Below are 21,437 nucleotides of genomic sequence, written 5' to 3'. Positions count from 1 at the left end.
AATGAAATTCTGATTAAAAAAATTTTTTTTGCAGAATTGTTTGCAGAACTAAACAAGTTGATGGTAAAATTTACAATGGAGCAATAAAAAAACTAAAGGAACAAAAGAAAAAGATTGAAAAACATTGAGGGGATAATATTACTCACTATAAGCTTATTATTAGTTCCCTGGTAGCTCAGACAGTAAAGTGTCTGCCTACAATATGGGTAGACTTGGGTTTGATCCCTGGGTCAGGAAGATCCTCTGGAGAAGGAAATGGCAACCCACTCCAGTAATCTTGCCTGGAAAATCCCATGGACAGAGGAGCATGGTAGGCTACAGTCCATGGGGTCACAAAGAATCGGACATGACTGAGTGACTTCACTTTCATTTTCATAAGCTTATTATTTATAAAGCTAAAGTAATCAAGTGTGGTATTGGTAAAGGATAGAGAGTTCAATAATAGCAACTCAGTGGAAACAAAATACCTTTTAATGACAAAGATATGGGAATTAATGGATATCCATATTTCCCCCATATTTACCTCAGTCCATATAATGTGCAAAAATTAACTTAAATTCATTCATAGGCCTAAATACAAAGCCTAGAACCATAAACTTCTAGAGCTTTTATGTGGGGCAGGCAAAGATTTCTTAGCTATGATGCCAAAACTAAAATCCATAGGAAAAAAAACCTGATAAATTAGACTTCATCAAAATTAAATCTCTGATCTACAAAGAACATTCTTAAGAGATTAAAAATATAAGCCTGAGAGAAAATATCTATAAACTGTATATCTGATAAAAGAGTTATATCAGAACATATAAAGAACTTGAAAAAAATTGAATAGTTAACTCATCAAATGGCAAATAAGCCCCCCAAAATATGTTCAATTCATTAGTTATTTGGCACATGCAAATTAAAAATATAATTGAATATCACTATACACCTATGTCTGCAAAGAGTCGGACACGACTGAGCAACTGAACTGAACTGATACACCTATTAGAATGGCTAAAGCAAAGTACATATGTATTGATACATATTAAAAATGTATGTAAATATATATACATACTATATAAATATGCACATATCTATGGGTTTCCCTGGTGACTCAGTGGTAAAGAATCTGCCGGCAATGCAGGAGACGCAGGAGACTCGAGTTAGATCCCTGGGTGGGGAAGATCCCCTGGAGGAGAGCATGGCAACCCACTCAGTATTCTTGCCAGGAAAATCCCATGGACAGAGGAGCCTGGTAGGCTACAATCTATGGTGTTGCAAAGAGTCAGACACAACTGAAGTGACTGAGCATGCATGCACACATATGTATACATGTGTTCAAATACACGTACATATACTAAGTGCTGGCATGGCTCCGGATAACCAGGTGATGAAAGTAAAAAATAATATAACTACTTTGCAAATAGTTTGATAATTTCTTATAAAGTTAAACTCACACTTATCATATAACACAGTAATCCTACTATCTGGTAATAGCCAAATGCAACAAAAATTTGTATTCACACAAGAATCTATATGAGAATGCCTATAGTAGCTTTATTCATAATTGCCAAAAACTAAAACAAACTCCAAATGCCCTGCAAAAAAAATAAACTAAGGCACATCTATACAGTGGAATAATAGCCAGTAAGAAAATGAAAGAAACTATAACAGATAAACCTCAAATGAATTATGCTAAGTGAAAGTAGCCCAGCTCAAAAGGCTACATATTCGATTATTCCATTTATATGCCCTGGAATAAACAAAACAATAGGAACAGAGAACAGATCTGTGGTTCCCAGGGCCCAAGAGACAAGAGTTGACTACTGGTGGGATAATCTTATTGGATGATGGAACAGTTCTAAATCTTGATTCGTGATTACCCAATTGTGACAACTTATAGAGCTAGGCACTTAAAAGGGTGTATTTTACTGAATGCAAAGTATACCTTATTTCAAGGTGAAAAAAAGGAACAAATTGTGAAGTATAAATGGAGAGACTCTTTTTACTTTTTACTGTCTTCCCCATTTTCCAGTTATCACCAAATCACCATATAGATCCATAGGCCTGTTAAATCATTCAAAAATGGAGCTAATAACAGTACCTAACACATGCCTGCCTTCTAAGTCACTTCAGTCATGTCCAACTCTTTGCAACCCAATGGACTGTAGCCTGCCAGGCTCCTCTCTGTCCATGGGATTCTCTAGGCAAGAATACTGAAGTGGATTGCCTTTCCTCCTCCAGGGGATCTTCCTGACCCAGGGATCAATCCCATGTAGCAGGCAGGTTCTTTACCACTAGTGCCACCTGGGAAGCCTACATAACACCTACTGAGTAATAAATGAATTAAGATAGATAAGGTGTTTAGAGTCACGCTGTAAATATAAGAATTTAGTAAATGCTCCGTGCTGGTTCTACTACTACCAAGAAGATTATTTTTCTATCTTTGTTACTGATGCTACATAAACTACCCTTTCCAAGATTTTACATGTACACCTTGTGGCTCAGCTGGTAAAGAATCCGCCTGCAATGAGGAAGACCTGGGTTTGATCCCTGGGTTGGGATGATCCGCTGGAGAAGGGAAAGGCTGCCCACTCCAGTGTTCTGGCCTGAAGAATTCCATGGACTATACAGTCCATAAGATTGCAGAGTCGGGCATGACTGAGCAACTTTCACCTTCACTTTCTTTCTTTCTTTCTTTTTATTTTATTTTTTAACTTTACAATATTGTATTGGTTTTGCCATATATCAACATGAATCTGCCACAGGTATACACGTGTTCCCCATCCTGAACCCTCCTCCCTCCTCCTTCCCTGTACCATCCCTCTGGGTCGTCCCAGTGCACCAGCCCCAAGCATCCAGTATCGTGCATCAAACCTGGACTGGCAACTCGTTTCATATATGATATTATACATGTTTCAATGCCATTCTCCCAAATCATCCCACCCTCTCCCTCTTCCACAGAGTCCAAATGACTGTTCTATACATCAGTGTCTCTTTTGCTGTCTCATATACAGGCTTATTGTTACCATCTTTCTAAATTCCATATATATGCGTTAGTATACTGTATTGGTGTTTTTCTTTCGGGCTTACTTCACTCTGTATAATAGGCTCCAGTTTCATCCACCTCATTAGAACTGATTCAAATGTATTCTTTTTAATGCCTGAGTAATACTCCATTGTGTATATGTACCACAGCTTGCTTATCCATTCATCTGCTGATGGACATCTAGGTTGCTTCCATGTCCTGGCTATTATAAACAGTGCTGCGATGAACAGTGGGGTACACGTGTCTCTTTCCCTTCTGGTTTCCTCAGTGTGTATGCCCAGCAGTGGGATTGCTGGATCATAAGGCAGTTCTATTTCCAGTTTTTTAAGGAATCTCCACACTGTTCTCCATAGTGGCTGTACTAGTTTGCATTCCCACCAACAGTGTAAGAGGGATCCCTTTCTCCACACCCTCTCCAGCATTTATTGCTTGTAGACTTTTGGATCGCAGCCATTCTGACTGGCGTGAAATGGTACCTCATAGTGGTTTTGATTTGCATTTCTCTGATAGTGAGTGATGTTGAGCATCTTTTCATGTGTTTGTTAGCCATCTGTATGTCTTCTTTGGAGAAATGTCTATTTAGTTCTTTGGCCCATTTTTTGATTGGGTCATTTATTTTTCTGGAATTGAGCTGTAGGAGTTGCTTGTATATTTTTGAGATTAGTTGTTTGTCAGTTCCTTCCTTTGCTATTATTTTCTCCCATTCTGAAGGCTGTCTTTTCACATTGCTTATAGTTTCCTTTGTTGTGAAGAAGCTTTTAAGTTTAATTAGGTCCCATTTGTTTATTTTTGCTTTTATTTCCAATATTCTGGGAGGTGGGTCATAGAGGATCCTGCTGTGATGTATGTCAGAGAGTATTTTGCCTATGTTCTCCTCTAGGAGTTTTATAGTTTCTGGTCTTACGTTTAGATCTTTAATCCATTTTGAGTTTATTTTTGTGTATGGTGTTAGAAAGTGTTCTAGTTTCATTCTTTTACAAGTGGTTGACCAGTTTTCCCAGCACCACTTGTTAAAGAGATTGTCTTTAATCCATTGTATATTCTTGCCTCCTTTGTCAAAGATAAGGTGTCCGTAGGTGCGTGGATTTATCATCTCTGGGCTTTCTATTTTGTTCCATTGATCTATATTTCTGTCTTTGTGCCAGTACCATACTGTCTTGATAACTGTGGCTTTGTAGTAGAGCCTGAAGTCAGGCAGGTTGATTCCTCCAGTTCCATTCTTCTTTCTCAAGATTGCTTTGGCTATTCGAGGTTTTTTGTATTTCCATACAAATTGTGAAATTATTTGTTCTAGCTCTGTGAAGAATACCGTTGGTAGCTTGAAAGGGATTGCATTGAATCTATATCACCTTCACTTTCAATGCTCAAATTCATGGCATGGCAGCAAATGAGAAATGATTGAGGAAAAAGTGAATGAGCAAATATGGTCTCCTTCCCCCTGAATATTTTCTTTCCTGATTTCTAGTCTATTACTAATATTAGATCATCCTCTTCTATTACATTATGAAGTAAAAGTCACTCAGTCATGTCCCACTGTTTGAGACCCCATGGACTGTACAGTCCATCGAATTCTCCAGGCCAGAATACTGGAGTGGTAGCCTTTCCCTTCTCCAGGGGATCTTCCCAACCTAGGGATCGAGCTCAGGTCTCCTGCATTGCAGGAGGATTCTTTACCAGCTGGGCCACAAGGGAAGCCCATTATATTATGAGCTCAAATATATCTCTATTTACTCAATCCAGAAGTTGCATCAAGATAGGCAGATATTATTTGGTCTCCTTTTCTAAAATACTTAAATTTTCAGATCACCTTTGTTCCTCCCTAGGTGATCTTAGAAATCAATGTATTTCTGAAATTAAAATTTGTAAATAGGAGAAGTGAAAATAACAAGTGATCTTCACTTCTTCAATTGTCAAACTAATGCCAATATTAGGCCAAGCAACCAGAACGATCCATCATTAGACTGTACTCCCTTGCTCCTTTTTTAATGGAGTAGAATTTCCAGGATGAATTATTTGAAACAAAAATCACAAAAAATTCCAGTAGATTAATTTGAAAAAACTGAGATGAATGAAGGATAAAAATAGTGATATAATCTAGGTTAGCTGTCATAACATGGGGGCTTCTTTTTCAATCTTTTATTTTCAGTGTTTCCTCAAATAGAGTCTTTTCCATTCTTTCTGCCTACTGTCACTTCTCCCCTGCCTTTTACTCTGTAGGACACATAATTTGGTTCATCCTTTAACTTCTTCCATAGAACGGTTGACCTGTATGATTCCCCAATTCCTCATCACCTGCTACATTTGACTGGCACACAAGAGGGTGCCCAATCAATTCTAGGGCAGTTGAAGACACTTTTCTGGGAATTTTGAATTGGGCTGGCCCCTAGGAAATATAAATAAAAATTTGACAGCAGTGAATTAGCTTTAGAAAACTAATCTGAAAAATGGAAAAATAAATATAGAGATATAGAAAATATAGAAAAGAGAAACAGGGTGAAAATATTCCCTGGGTTCTTGATGGCGCTCCATTTTTTACTTCTAATTCCTTCCTATAGTTTGGCTTCATTTTTGTCTTTGGGTTTCACAACAAAAAGAAATTTAGTATTTTTCCTTTAGTGAGGTCAAGATGGTTTCTGTTTCTTGCACCTACCAAATTAGAATAATATACCCTTTATCATTTTTAAACTATGGGTCTGTATCTCATGCCTGAAGATCTACTAGCCCAGTCCACTAGCTCAATATTCACACCTTCTGGAATTTCATTTTCCTCCTTTCCTTTAGGTATTTACAGTAGCATATAAACTAGGCTACCACATAGCACTTAATAATAGAGACAACAGTAAAATAATATATTACATTTTTAAATTAATGTTTCCATTTCATTAAAATTAATTGGTACCTGAATTTCTCAATACTATAAATTTTAAGTTCTAGAAAATGAGTCTACTTTAAATAAAGAATAATATAAACTATGTATATCAGAACCATTCATGTATAATAAATTGCCAGATAAAACACAGGAAGCTCAGTTAAATTTGAGTTTCAGATGAATCACTAAATAACTTTTAGTAAAATGTGTGTCCCAAATATTCCAGGAGACATTAACATGAGATAGCATAATTTTTAACATGATAAATGGTTTTTATTTGATAAATTTGGCAATCTACACCCATGAGTAAAATAATTAATTTAGATCACTCTTACCTGTATTTTTTGTAATGTTTTCTCTGGGAATATCAATCAACCAGTAAACCCGATCACTGTACTTGAATAAAGAAGATGTGAGAAAACAGTATCTTACAATGTTGATAGCAACACTTATTTTGGCATAGTCTACCTCATATTTAAAAACCAAAATTAAACAAAAATATCCAATGCAAATATCCTTTACCCAGAAATTTCACTCCTGGGAATTTAGCTTACATTATATTCACATATGTGTGAAATGTGTTCAAGGATATTTTCATCATTACTTTTGATAGTATTAGAAGATTGAAAATAACTAAAAAATAACTAAAGTATTCATTATATAAAGTTATATGTAAGAATATAGTCAAAAAATGGAACATGATACAGCTAAACTCAGGTAGCATAAAGCTGAAGCATTACTGGCTTATATGTCAGAGGACAGAGCCTGCTGCTGACAGAAAATTTAGAAATTTAAGAGGAAAATACCAGGAGCAAGGAAACTGCAAAATACTGATCTAAGAGTTAAATAAGAATGTGAGAGTTTGACCATAAAGAAGGCTAAGCACAGAAGAATTGGTGCTTTCAAACTGTGATGCTGCAGAAGACTCTTGAGAGTCCCTTGGATAGCAAGGAGATCAAAACAGTCAATCCAAAAGAAAATCAACCCTGAATATTCATTGGAAGGACTGGTGCTGAAGCTGAAGCTCCAATATTTTGGCCACCTGATGGGAAGAACCGACTCATTGGAAAATACATAGATGCTGGGAAAGACTGAGGGCAAGAGGAGAAGGGAGCGACAGAGTATGAAATGGTTGGATGGCATCACTGACTCAATGGACATGAGTTTGAGCAAACTCTGGGAGATGGTGAAGGACAGTGAAGCTTGGCATGCTGCAGTGCATGGGGTCACAGAGTAGGACATGACTAAGCAACTGAACAACAACAAGAGTTAAATATAAATTCTTTCCAAATTCTTGGGCAACACAAGTGCAGGGGAGAGCCTCAGAAGACCATGTTAAAAAAAAAATCAGCAGTGGAAACTAAAAGAACTAAGTAGACATATTAGCTGCTGAAACCATAGGTAAGACCATTTGCAATTTGTGCCAGGGTGTCAGGGGATGTTCAACTTTAAGGAATCCAGTATGTTTCACTTTTCTTCCTTTGTGTGCTATTTCTCAAGGATTCTCTGTTCCTTATCAGTTCCTATTCTGGGAACGAGTAGAGCTGCATGCAGTTCTTAGGACTGAGATCATGAGAAAGGGTACCTGCCTGGATTCCTCTCAGTGGCTCCCTTCAATGACTCTTTTCAGCGTCAGCAACCTTGTATGTATGACTATCCATTTTGTTGCAATTGATGGGATTTCATCCTTTGTAATGGCTAGTAGTCATTTTACTAAAGATATATAAGCCTGAATTTCTGCTAATAAAATACACCTGTTTCACTAGAGACTCGGGTCCCCGTGTCTTTCTTTCTCTTTCTCTCTCTCTAGCTAATTCTCTGGAGCATAGAAACCTGCCGAGCTCACTTTCCTGCCTGGGCTTTCAAGACCTCTTCAAGAGGACGCCCTATGCCTCCGTGAGTGGTACAAGCCCTGTCCTAGGGGTTAAATATGAATTGGTTCTTTATTGGTTCTCTGCATAACCCAGGGAATACTAGTCTCTTTCTTTCTTTTGCTTTCTTATCATTGACTCCGGACCACCAGGTTCTGGTCCATTAAAGGACCACAACACCAGGGCAATTATTTTAGATCACTACCAACAAAAACAACAGCAAATTCTTATAAGAACATAGCAGAATTCAGAGTTGTTACAGCTTACTATTGTCAATGTCACTTTTCTATCAAAAATAACAGGATATGAAAAGAAACAGAAGCATGTAACTAATATTCAGGCAAAAAAAGATAAGCCATAAACTGATGCAGAATGAGTTCAGATACAGACAAAGACTTCAAAGAAGCTATTACAAATATGCAAAGAGATTTAGGGAAAATTTGTTAATGAGGGAAAGGATAGGAAATCTAGTACCGAAATGAAAAATAAAATCAAAAAACCAAGTGGAAATAATGAGGTTGAAAACTGTAACAGATAAAATATTAACTGTGTGTGTTAGTTGCTCAGTCGTATCTGACACTTTGCGACCCTGTAGACTGTAGACCACCAGGGTCCTCAGTGGATTTTCCAGGAAAGAGTATTGAGTGGGTAGCCATTCCCTTCTCCAGGGGATCTTGCCAACCCAGGGATCAAACCTGGTCTCCTGCATTGCAGGCAGATTCTTCACCATCTGAGCCACCAGGGAAGTCCTGTCAATTTTCAGATACTATAAAAACTCAGTTGTTGTTGAGGAGGAAACTGAGGTACACTGACCTCCCCCCACCTCAGGCCTCTATTTGGCAGTCCACAGTCTAGCCTACACCCCCCTACTCTCAGTGGAATGAGTCGCATGCAAGAAGAATTTTGCCATGGGGGAGGGTCTCAGGAGCTCTCCTGGTGGCCTGTGTTGGGGAGAGGCTGGGCAGGGTCAAAGGCTGTGGATGGGGGAGCAGGAGGAAGGGTGTGGTTAGAAATGGCAAAAGAAAGAATAAGTGAACTTAAATATATAACAACTGAGATTATTCAGTATGAAATAGGGATAAAATGATTAAAGGAAAATAGATGGAGCTATAGAGATCTGTGGGTTGATAAAACATTTTCCAAAATGTGCCCAATTGAGCTTTTGGTTCAAGACGGCGGAGTAGAAGAACATGTCCTCATCTCCTCCTGTGAGAGCACCAAAATTGCAACTAGCTATTGAATAACCATCAACAGGAGGACACTGGAACCCACCAAAAAATATACCCCATGTCCAAAGAAAAAGAAGCTGCAGCAAGATGGTAGGAGGTGTGCAATCATGATAAAATCAAATCCCATACATGCCTGGTGGGTGATCCACAGACTGAAGAACAATAATACCAAAGAAGTTCTCTCACTACTGGGAAGGTTCTGAACGCCGCTATTGTGAAGGCTGGGAAGCCTGACAATCCAACAAAGGGAGTGGGAATCCTCAGGAATCTGGCCTTGAGGGCCAGTGGGGTTTGATTATAGGCCTTCCAGAGGACTGGGGGAAACAGAGATTCCAGTCTTTGAGGGCACATACAAAATTTTGGTGCAGCAACACCCAGAGGAGAGGAGCAGTGACCCCATAGGAGACTGAACCAAAACTACTTGCTAGTGTTGGAGGGCCTCTTGTAGGGGCCTAGGTCAGCAGGGGCTCACCATAGGGACGGCGGCACTTGGCATAAACTCTCTTGGAGTTCACCATTAACCCTACCATACAGCCTATAGACCCCAGGGCTGGGTCACCTCAGGCCAAACAACTACCAGGGAGGGAGTGCAACCCCACCTATTAGCAGATAATTGGATTAAAACTACTGAGCAAGGCCCTGGCCACCAGAGCAAGACCCAGTTTTTCCCAGTCCCTCCCATCAAGAAGCTTACACAAGCCTCTTAGCCTCATCCATTAGAGGGCCAACAGAAGAAGCAAAAGAAGCATAGTTTCACAGTAGTTGAAACAAAAACCATATCACAGAAAGTTAATCACTATGAAAAAGCAGAAAGTTTTGTCACAGATGAAGGGATAAGATAAAATCCCAGAAAAACAACTAAATGAAATAGAGATAGGCAACCTTCCAGAAAATGAATTCAGAATAATGATAGTGAAGATGATCCAGGATCTTGGGAAAAGAATGGAGGCAAAGTTCAAGAAGAGGCAAGAAATGTTTACCAAAGACCTAAAAGAACTAAAAAACAGACAAACAGAAATGAATAACACATTAGAAAGAATCCATAGCAGAATAACTGAGGCAGAAGGATGGATAAATGACCTGAAGGACAAAATGGTGGAAATCACTGCCATGGAACAGAATATAGAAAAAAGAATGAAAACAGCCTAAGAGACCTCTGATAACACTAAATGCACCAACATTTGCATTATAGGCTCCCAGAAGGAGAAGAGAGAGATAGGACCTGAGAAAATATCTGAAGAGATAATACCTGAAAACTTCCCTAATATGGGAAAGGAAATAGTCAACCAAGCCTGGGAAGCACAGAGAGTCCCAGGAATGATAAACCCAAGGAGGAACAAACTGAAACACATAGTAATCAAGCTGACAAAAATTAAATACAGAAATAAAATATTAAAAGCAACAAGGGAAAAATGACAAATAATATACAAGGGAACTCCCATCAGGTTATCAGCTGATTTCTCAACAGAAACTCTACAAGCCAGAGGGGAATGACATGATATATTTAAAGTGATGAAAGGGAAGAACCTACAACCACAAATACTCTTCCCAGCAAGACTCTCCTTTAGATATGATCGAGAAATCAAAAGTTTTCCAGACAAGCAAAAGTTAAGAGAATTCAGCACCACCAAACCAGCTTTACAACAAATGCTAAAGAAGCTTCTCCAGGCAGGAAATACAAGAGAAGGAAAAGATCTACAGAAAATAAACCCAAAGCAATTAAGGAAACAGTAATAGGATCATACATATTGATAATTACCTTAAATGTGAATGGGTAAAATGTACCAACCAAAAGACATAGACTGGCTGGGTGGATGAAAACATGTTGCATGTATGCACTTCCACTTACCACATGACTCTGCTTGACAACCCCCAGATTGTATGTAATTATTTTATATTGTTAAGTTAATCATGTTCCCATTATGGCTTGCAATTGTAATAATCTTTTATTTTTTGTCTGGCTGTTGATTGTGAAAACTGATAAACATCTTTTACTATTGTCAAAAAAAAAATGCTCAGTTAGAGTCCCAGGCAGGAAAAGAGAGAAAGGGGCAGAACATTTCTTTGGAGAAGTAGTGGCTGAAAACTTTTAAAATTTTGTAAACTTACAATCCAAATAGCCTAGAGAATCTCAATTAGAGTAAATACAGAGAACATCTTAAAAGCACTAACAGGAAAATGCTACATTACATACAGGAGACAATAACAAAATTAACAGTTTGCTTCTCATTCAGGAAAAATGATGTCAGGTGACATATTCAAAATGCTTAAAGCAAATGAAATCACTCAGAAATTCTACATCTTACAAAATAATCTTTCAAAAATTAGAGTGACCACTAAAAACCTGCTAGAATTTATAAGTGAGTTCAGTATGCTTTCAGGATACCAGATACAACAATTAATTGTATTTTTTATATACTTGCAAAAAACAATCTGGAAATGAGAATAAGAAAGCAATTCTCTTTACAACAGCATCAAAAAGAATGAAATATTAGAAATAAATTTAACAAAAGAAGTGCAAAACTTTGTTGAAAGAAATTCAAGAAAACCTAAATAAATGGAAAGAATCCAGCTTGTTCATCTGGAAGTTCTTGGTTCATATACTGTTGAAGCCTAGCTTGAAGGATTTTGAGCATTACCTTGCTAGGATGTGAAATGAATGCAACCGTGTGGTAGTTTGAACATTCTTTGGCATGCTCTTCTTTGGGACTGGAATGAAAACTGACCTTTTCCAGTCCTGTGGCCACTGCTGAGTTTTCCAAGTTTACTGACATACTGAGCGTAGCACTTTAACAGCATCATCTTTTAGGATTTGAAATAGCTCAGCTGGAACTCCATCATCTCCACTACTTTTGTTTGCTTCCTAAGGTTCACTTGACTTCACACTCCCAGACGTCTGGCTCTAAGTGAGTGACTGCATCATCATGGTTATCTGGGTCATTAAGACCTTTTTTTGTATAGTTCTTTTGTGTATTCTTGCCATCCTTCTTAATCTCTTCTGCTTCAGTTAGGTCCTTGCCATTTCTGTCCTTTATCATGCCCATCCTTCCGTGAAATGTCCCCTTGATATCTCCAATTTTCATTTTATTTCTTAAAATTTTCCTTTCTTAATTTTTTAACTTCTGGTTGAGCTCTGTCTTTGTTGCTGCACACAGGCTTTCTCTAGTTCTGACAAGCAGGGCCCCCTCTCTAGATGTGGTGCCTCAGGTTCTCTTTGTGGTGGCTTCTCTTCTTATGGAGCATGGGCTCTAGGGTCCATGGGCTTCATCAGGTGCGACTCTAGGGGTATAGCTGCTGCTGCTAAGTCGCTTCAGTCATATCCGACTCGTAGCGACCCCATGGACTGCAGCCCACCAGGCTCCCCCGTCCCTGGGATTCTCCAGGCAAGAATACTGTAGTGGGTTGCCATTGCCTTCTCCAAGGGGCCTAGAGCACAGGCTAAAAAGTTATGGGCTTAGTTGCTCTGCAGCATGTGGGATCTTTCTGGGCCAAGGATTAAACCAGGGTCCCCTGCATTGGCAGGCAGATTGTTAACCACTAGACCACCAAAGAAGTCCTTCCAATTTTCTTGAAGCAGTCTCTAGTCTTTCCCATTCTACTGTTTTCCTCTATTTCTTTGCATTTTCCATTTAAGAAGGCCTTCTTACCTCTCCTTGCTATTCTCTGGAATGCTGCATTCAGTTGTGTATCATCGTGGTGGTGGTTTAGTTGCTAAGTCATGCCTGACGCTTGCAACCCCACAGACTGCAACCTGCCAGGCTCCTCTGTCCATGGGATTTCCTAAGCAAGAATAGTGGAGTGGGTTGCCATTTCTTTCTCCAGGGGATATTCCCTGACCCAGGGATCAAACCTGGGACTCCTGCATTGCAGGAAGTCTCTTTACCAACTGAACCACCAGGGATGCCCCAGTTGGGTGTATCTTTCCCTTTCTCCATTGCCTTTCACTTCTCTTCTTTTCTCGTATATTTGTAAAGCCTCCTCAGACAACCAGTTTGCCTTCTTAGATTTCTTTTTTGGGGATGATTCTGGTCACTGCCTCCATTAGAATGTTACAAACCTCCATCCATAGTTCTTCACGCTCTCTATCAGATCTAATCCCTTGAATCCATTCATCACCTCCACTATATAATCATTAGGGATTTGATTTAGGTCATACCTGAATAGCTTAGTGGTTTTCCCTACTTTCTTCAATTTAAGTCTGAATTTGGCAATAATGAGCTTATGATCTAAGCCACAGTTAGCTCCAGGTCTTGTTTTTGCTGACTGTCTAGAGCTTCTCCATCTTTAGGTGCAAAGAACATAATCAATCTGGTTTCAGTACTGACCATCTGGTGATGTCCATGTGTACAGTCATCACTTGGGTTATTGGAAAAGGGTGTTTGCTATGACCAGTGCATATTCTTGACTAAACTCTCTTAGTCTTTGCCCTGTTTCATTTTGTACTCCAAGGCCAATCTTGCCTGCTGTTTCAGGTATCTCTTGATTTCCTACTTTTGCTTTCCAATCCCCTATGATGAAAAGGACTTTTTTTTTTTTTTTTTTTTTTGGTGTTAGTTCTAGACATTGTTTTGGGTCTTTATATGACCAGTCAACTTCAGCCTCTTTGACATCAGTGGTTGGGCCTGGACTTGAATTACTGTGATGTTGAGTGGTTTGCCTTGGAAATGAAGTGAGATCATTCTGTCGTTTTTGAGACTGCACCCAGCTACTGCATTTCAGATTCTTTTGTTGACTATGAGGGTTACTCCATTTCTTCTAAGGGATTTTTGCACACAGTAGTAAATATAATGGTCATCTGAATTAAATTTGCCCATTCCCATCCATTTTAGTTCACGGATTCCTAAGATGTTCACTCTTGCCATCTCATCTTGCCAGTGAACTCAATGTTCACTGCTTGACCACATCCAATTTACCTTGATTAATGGACCTAACTTTCAGGTTCCTATGCAATATTGTTCTTTACAGCATCAGACTTTACTTTCCCCACTTTCCCCAAGTGTCATTTCTGCTTTGGCCCATCCATTTCATTCTTTCTGGAGCAATTCATAATTGCCCTCTACTCTTCCCCAGTAGCATATTGGACACCTTCCAACCTAGGGGGCTTATCTTCTGGTTATATCTTTTTGCCTTTTCGTACTGTTCATGGAGTTCTTGTGGCAAGACTACGGATTGGTTTGGCATTTTCTGCTCCACTGGACCACATTTTGTCAGAACTCTTCACTATAACTTTCTTGGGTGGCCCTGCAGAGCATGGCTAATAGCTTCATTGAGTTATGCAAGCCTCTTTGCCATGACAAGGCTGTGATCCATGAAGGAGATCATAATATAATGTCATTAAAAAGGATTATGTACTGATATATGCTATCACATGATGAACCTTGAAAATATTATGATCACTGAAGGAAGCCATTCACAAAATACTGCATATTATACAGTTTCAGTTACATGAAATGTTCAAATAAGCAAATCCAGAGAGACAGAAAGTACATTAGTGGTAGCTTAATACTGGGGAGCAGAAAGTGTAATGGGGAGTGGCTGTCAATGGGTATGGGTTGTCTTTTGGAAGTGGTGAAAGTGTTCTAATATTAGACAGTAGTGACGGTTGCACTCTGTGAATATACTAAAGACCATTTAACTGTACACTTTAGGCAAATTGTATGGCATGTAAATTATATCTTAATAAAGTTGCTACCCTCTCTCCCCCTACCCAAAAATGAAATAAAGACATTTTCAAAGGCAAAAAACATCCAGAGAATTAATTACTAGTACACCTGTTCTGTAAGAAATGCTAAAAGTTCTTCATTGTTGAAGGAATATGACACCAAATGGCAACTTATACTTACAGAAAAGAATGAATAGCAGTGGAAATAATGAATATGTGAATAAAAAATATGAATCTTTTTCTTTTCTTCTCTTAATTTCTTAAAAGAATATGACTGTTTAAAGTAAAAAGTATAGCAATGTATTATTGAATTTAAACCATATTGCCAGATTAGCTGTTTTTAAAAACACATGCTAAAAGGAACAGTATTCTTGTTAATAATATATCATAGAATAAAATAAAATGTAATTACCAAAGTTAAATTAAAGTGGAAGACCCCCGTGTATGTACTATTTATGATTTCCAGGCTGGGAGCAAGTCCTGCTGATGTGAATATGCTGAGAAACTCCTTTGTAGTAAACTCAACTTCAGATTGGAAAAAACACTGGATTTTCTTTGGGAAAGAGAAAAACAAAAGCAAGTAGTGACAATTTAATGCAGGGAAACATGTTTTACATTAATTTAAAAGTGAGGAGAAATCTATGAAAAGTAGATGCTGCTAAAGATTACTATCTCTAGTAATTCTAGTCTTTAACTTAAAAAAAATCTATTTTGAAAAGTACACTTTTCAAAAGTCAGTAAGCTATTATGCTAATGTCATAACAGATTTCAATACATCCTATAATAATATTTTCTGTCATAGAAATGGTCATAAAGTTATTATATTTAATAAACATAGAATCAAAGCCTAATGCTATCACATATAGAAATTTTTATTTTATTAACATCATTATTTTGTGTCTAAATAAAAAAAAAAGCAAGTGTATGAAGCAAAATCATTTCACTGCATTTTTATTGAATATTTCCCAGTTGTGAGAAGGTAAATGAAAAGGTAGTGATCATAAATGGTGGATTTTCTTGAAAATCAATACAGATAAGACGAGCTTCATCTCATTTGGTTCTCTTAGTAGAGGTCACTTTGGGCAAGTTACCTATCTGAATTTCAGTTTCCCTATCTATAAAATGAGGAAACATTCATTCCAAGGATATTTACTGAGCCCTTACCATGAAGCAGGCAGCGTCATAGGTGCTGGGGAAACAGAAGTGAACAAAACAGGCAAAAATCCTTGACCTAAGGGGATTTGTATACTAAGGGGGTTAACCGGGTCCCCTGGGATTCTCCAGGCGAGAACACTGGAGTGGGTTGCCATTTCCTTCTCCAATGCATGAAAGTGAAAAGTGAAAGGGAAGTCGCTCAGTCATGTCCGACTCTTCGCGACCCCATGGACTACAGCCCACAAGGCTCCTCCGTCCATGGGACTTTCCAGGCAAGAGTACTGGAGTGGGATGCCATTGCCTTCTCCAGGTTAACCGGGAGATAACCCCAAATACAAAGGTGTTATCACTTCTCCACAATTTATTGCTGTTTGTTAAGATGGTATATAAGCTCCAAATTCTAAGCACCCCTTTGAGTTACTCATCACTGAGTTCTCCTATGCGTATGTGCATTGCATGTAAATAAACTTTTCTCTATTTTTGGCTGTGCCTTGCAGCTTGCAGGATCTTAGTTCCCCAACCAGGGATTCAGCCCAGACCATGGCAGTAAAAGTGCTGAGTCCTAACCACTGGGCTGCCAGGGAATTCCCAAAGTTCATATTTATCTCCTGCTCAATCTGTCTTTTGTCAGTTTATTTTACAGGGCCCAGCCACAGAACCTAAGAGGGGAGGTTCAGTACTTCCCTATAGTACTTATCTTAAAGAAGATTAAATGTTATAATGAACATGAAAATGCTTAGAAAAATGCCTGACACATGTTAATACTTTATAACTGTTAACTATTATTTCTACTAATTCCTCTTCTAGAACTGTGCTGTGATGTGCCTAATCTCTCAGTCATATCTGACTCTTTTTGACCCCATGGACTGTAGCCCACCAGGCTCCTCTGTCCATGGAATTCTCCAGGCAAGAATACTGGAGTGGGTTGCCATGCCCTCCTCCAGAGGATCTTTGCAACCCACGGATTCGATTCAGGTCTCCTGCATTGAGGCGGATTTGTTACTGGCTGAGCCATGAAGGAAGGCCCTTCTAGAATCAGCACATTACAACTATCCAAAAACTAGGTTATAATTCGCCTTCACAAATGACAAAACTGAAGATTAGAGAGGTTAGGTAACCTGCCGTAGGCCACACAGCCCATGTATGGTAGAACCAAAATTTGACCCCAGTTCTGTAAGTCTCTCTTTCTCTAGAGCCCATTTCTTTTCTAAAATATGTACTCAGAGACTCAGTCATATCTGACTCTTTTCAACTCCATGAACTGTAGCCCACCAGGCTCTTCTGTCCATGGGCTTTCCCAGGCAAGAGTACTGGAGTGAGTTGCCATTTCCTTCTTCATTTCCCATAATATTTAATCACAAACAGGAAAGACATGTGTGACTCAAAGGTCATGAACTTCATAAGAGCTGTAAATAAAAAATTAAATATATGTTTGGCATATCAAGAAGGAATGGGGAACTAAGTCAAAGCAGACTTTAGGATAAATGTATTTGTCCTTATGGAGCATTTTTCTTTGTTTTGTTGTATTTATCATGGATTTTTAGACAATCTGTGCAATTTTCACTAACATTTTTGTTAGCATTTGCTTCATGACTATCTTAACAACATTTTATTTTGCTGTGCTTTTTAAACTTTGTCATTATTTGAATCAAAGGAATCAAATAACCCTTCCCCAAAATGACAGCTGCAATGTGGTACTTGTTATGAAAGGAAAAGATTCTTTCCCAAGTCCATGTGAGGTAATGTTCTTTCTCTAACAGGCTACATCTGTCAAACTTCAAATGAACAAATTAGATTCATAAAAAATGAAGATCGTTACAGCCAATCTTTTTTTAAAAAGAGGAAGGAGGCATCTTAAAAAAAAAAAGAAAGCAAACTGCCCAGAGTGTTCAATGGTTAAATGAAATATTTCACTTGATCCAAGGGAAATGAAATAGAAAGGATAATTATTTATATCTAATTTCACCTCCTGAGGTCTGAAAATGGTAGAAGATATTTGAAAAGAGTACAGTGCTACTGGTTTCACATTTGGACTTAAAAGGAGTACAAGGGATTGTAAGACACATGCTATTAGTAATGGACCTTACCAAGTCATCAGAGGAAAGATACAATTTGATCATTTCATCCCTTGGGGGAATCCCTTCACTATCACAAGCAAAGCGTGCCTCTGTGTCACCTAAATAATACAAACACATATATGGATATTTTAGGTCATTAAGGAAGAATTTCCATTAAAAAAACATATTTTTAAACAGGAAATATTTTTTAAAGAATAAAAATTATAATTGTATATTTTAAATTCCCATGACTCTAGATAAAGTTAATCTCCCATTTTTTCATTTTAAAGATACAATTGCTGTTGTTTTTCAGATGCTAAGTCATGTTCAATTCTTTGTGACCCCTTGGACTGCAGCACGCCACACTTGCCTGTCCTTCACTATCTCCCTGAGATTGCTCAAACTCATGTCTATTGAGTCAGTGATGCCATCCAATCATCTCATCCTCTGTCACCCGCTTCTCCTCCTTCCCTCAATCTTTCCCACATCAGGGTCTTTTCCAATGAGTCGGCTCTGTGCGTCAGGTGGCCAAAGTATTGGAGCTTCAGCTTCAGCATCAGTTCTTCCAATGAATATTCAGGGTTGATTTCCTTTAGGATTGACTAGTTTGATCTCCTTGCAGTCCAAGGGACTCCCCAAGGGTTTTCTCCAGCCCTGAAATGTTAAAGCTAGTTTTGAAAACTAATTTCAAAAGCATCAACTCTTAGGCGCTCAGCCTCCTATTTATGGACCAACTTTCTTATCCATGCATGATACTGGAAAAATCAGAAACTTATCAGCAAAGAGATGTTTCTGCTTTTTAACATGTTGTCTAGCTTTGTCATGGCTTTCCTTCCAAGGAGCAAGCATCTTTTAATTTCATGGCTGCAGTCACCATCAGCAGTGATTTTGGAGCCCAGGAAAATAAAGTCTGTCACTGTTTCCACATTTTCCCCTTCTATTTGCCATGAAGTGATGGGACCAGATTCCGTGATCTTAATTTTTTTAATGGTGAGTTTTAAGCCACTTGTCTATGCTGTGTTTGGAATAGAGACTAGTTCTATACTGAGATACTTTTTCCTCAATTGCAGCAGTCCCTGAATAAACTGTGGTATTACAGCTTTAAATACTGTCCAGCTCTGGTTTTCTTTGGCAGAATGAAGTTAAAGCCAGATGCAGCAAAGTACTGAAGCCCATCACAGGTAGGGCTAAATGAAGAGTGACTACAGACATCTTTTATAATGAGCATGGGTTTTGGTGGTATACAATGGCAAAATACTTTTTAAAAGACTGTTTAATTTAAAGATGAGTTAGGGATTTTTTATATCATTTTTGAAAAAGTGTTTTAAATTTTCTGATCTTTTTGAAATGAAAAATGGCTGTCAGGAATATGCTGACAGTTTCAAAAAAGTAAATCAGGACTCAATATGTCCTTTCAAACTGAAGGTTCATTTGAACAAGGAACATGAAGTCACATACCTTAAAAAGTGCATGCTGTGGAGAGAGCATTTTGAATATAGGTAGTAGGAAATGTTTACATTATTATGTGATTTTGTTGTAGGAAATCTCATAAATATATCACCCATAATTAATATCATATCTGTAATACTCTAGAAATTTGAACATGGAATTTTTACTTAATTTAAATATCTCAAATGAAATTTGCAAAATGCAAAAAATCTGATGTACAGAAAGATGAAAGCTTGCTAACACTTTTTCAATAAAAACCTTTACAAAGTTGAAACACGGGATTGAAAAATCACTTATCCTTAGATCACTTATCCTTGTGCTGTCTTTGTGGGATACTCTTCCACATGCCTGCATAGACATTTGGGGGACCCATATATATTGCTATCTTTCCTGCAGTGTTTTCTGTGACTCCATCCTGTGCCCAGCTGGAAGTATATACTCGTTCTTCTCTGAAGTCTCATAAGTTTGCCAGTGACTCTGTGATCTTAGTTTATATCCATATTTGTGTAATATATTCTCTAGTAGATATAGGAAATAGAACTGGTTCACTCCACAACTCATCCAATTCTGCAACACATCCATGTGTAGAAGAGAGCCTGAAGTCTCTCCATCCACTCAGTCAACAATTTTTTGAGCATCTACTATATTCTGGTAGATCCAGTTTTGGAAACTACAGAAGCTATACAATATGCACAAATAGAAGTGGATTTGTCTTATTCCTTTTATAAAGTTTTACACCATGAAAATCCAATTCATCAATTTGATCCATGCATTAATTTCAGAAAATTCTCAGATTATTAGCCTATAATTCAGTTTACAATTCACCTTACATGTAACCATTCGTGGAGGAAAAATCAAAAAGATCTATCCAAATAATTTAAGCTTTGTAAATATAAAATGCTCCTTAAAATTTAAATATTGTATGACTTACAAGTAATGAAATACTATAGCTAAAGAAAAGTCCCAATGTGCACAATGATATTATTAGAAACCTCTACAATAGATAGTACCCAGGAAAAACTGGAAGATAAGGTAAAGAAGAAGTGCTAAAAGAAAAAACTGTTAGTGTTAGTGAGGAAAGTATATAAAGGGGAACTCCTGAGGAGCTTTTCTCTATTTTAGAGAGTAAGAGTCTGAAACCTACCTTTATTATATGTTATTCCTGATGAAAAGTCAAACATGTTCAAAAGTAAAATCAGAACATATAAATGTGGCAATTCCATCTGTTAGAAGAAACAAGAATTGTTTCCATTCATTTACTCTGAACACACTTTTTAGTTCCTTTTGCTATAAACAATAGCATAATAAAGAAAACATCTCTCTTTTGAATTAAAAACATTTCTTATTATGTGATAAAAGCAGGGAACAATGGACTAAACTCTACACTTACTCCTTAGTTGGTGAGAAAGATATTTATAATTATTGTAAACTAAAGAGCTGTGGCTCAGGTTTTTCTGCAATCCATGTCACTGTTAGAGAGGCATGATTAATTCTACAGCTGTGTAAAACACAACCTGACTTGATAAAGACTCGGGATGATATAGTTGTACTTGATCTAAGATTCTGACTGCAATGCTCTTGAAAGAGACAACCCACGTGACTCCTAAGCATCCCTGCACATCCTTACTGGGTACCAAGAATGCAAGGCCCCTTTCTCAGCATTGTGTTTGCAGCAAACAACCTTGAAGGATGAGGCAACATCTTCCCTGGACAAGCACAGGCTTGTTTCCATGAAGAATCTCCCAGCCTTGGTGTTCTTCTGTAATGCACACCACTATGTGTGTTAGCAAGTATCTGTTATGGGCCAAACTGTTTCCCACCCACCAAATTCATATGCTGAAGTCCCAAACCCCACATATATTAGAATGTGGTCATATTTGGAGATGGGTGTCTTTGCTGCTAAGTCACTTCAGTCGTGTCCGACTCTATACGACCCTATAGACGGCAGACCAGAAGGCTCCCCTGTCCCTGGGATTCTCCAGGCAAGAACACTGGAGTGGGTTGCCAGTTCCTCCTCCAATGCATGAAAATGAAAAGTGAAAGTGAAGTTGCTCAGTCGTGTCCGACTCTTCGCGATCCCATGGACTGCAGCCTACCAGGCTCCTTCATCCATGGGA

The 21,437-nt window shown here is 38.2% G+C and overlaps 1 protein-coding gene across 1 annotated transcript in view; it reads right to left on the bottom strand.

Moving 5' to 3' along the window:
- Positions 1–20,684, bottom strand: part of CATSPERB (cation channel sperm associated auxiliary subunit beta) — a 127,527-nt gene extending 106,843 nt beyond the window's left edge. The window contains 4 exon segments of the mRNA XM_044932981.2: positions 6,233–6,293; positions 15,072–15,212; positions 17,902–17,990; positions 20,465–20,684. Coding sequence (XP_044788916.2) covers positions 6,233–6,293; positions 15,072–15,212; positions 17,902–17,990; positions 20,465–20,543 — 370 coding nt within the window. The 5' untranslated portion in view covers positions 20,544–20,684.
- Between the last annotated feature and the right edge of the window lie 753 nt (positions 20,685–21,437).

This window comes from Bubalus bubalis, chromosome 20 (genome assembly GCF_019923935.1).
Source record: "Bubalus bubalis isolate 160015118507 breed Murrah chromosome 20, NDDB_SH_1, whole genome shotgun sequence".
NCBI lineage: Eukaryota > Metazoa > Chordata > Mammalia > Artiodactyla > Bovidae > Bubalus > Bubalus bubalis.
Note: the sequence above shows the minus strand (reverse complement) of the source record. Positions and strands in the feature narration are given on the sequence as shown.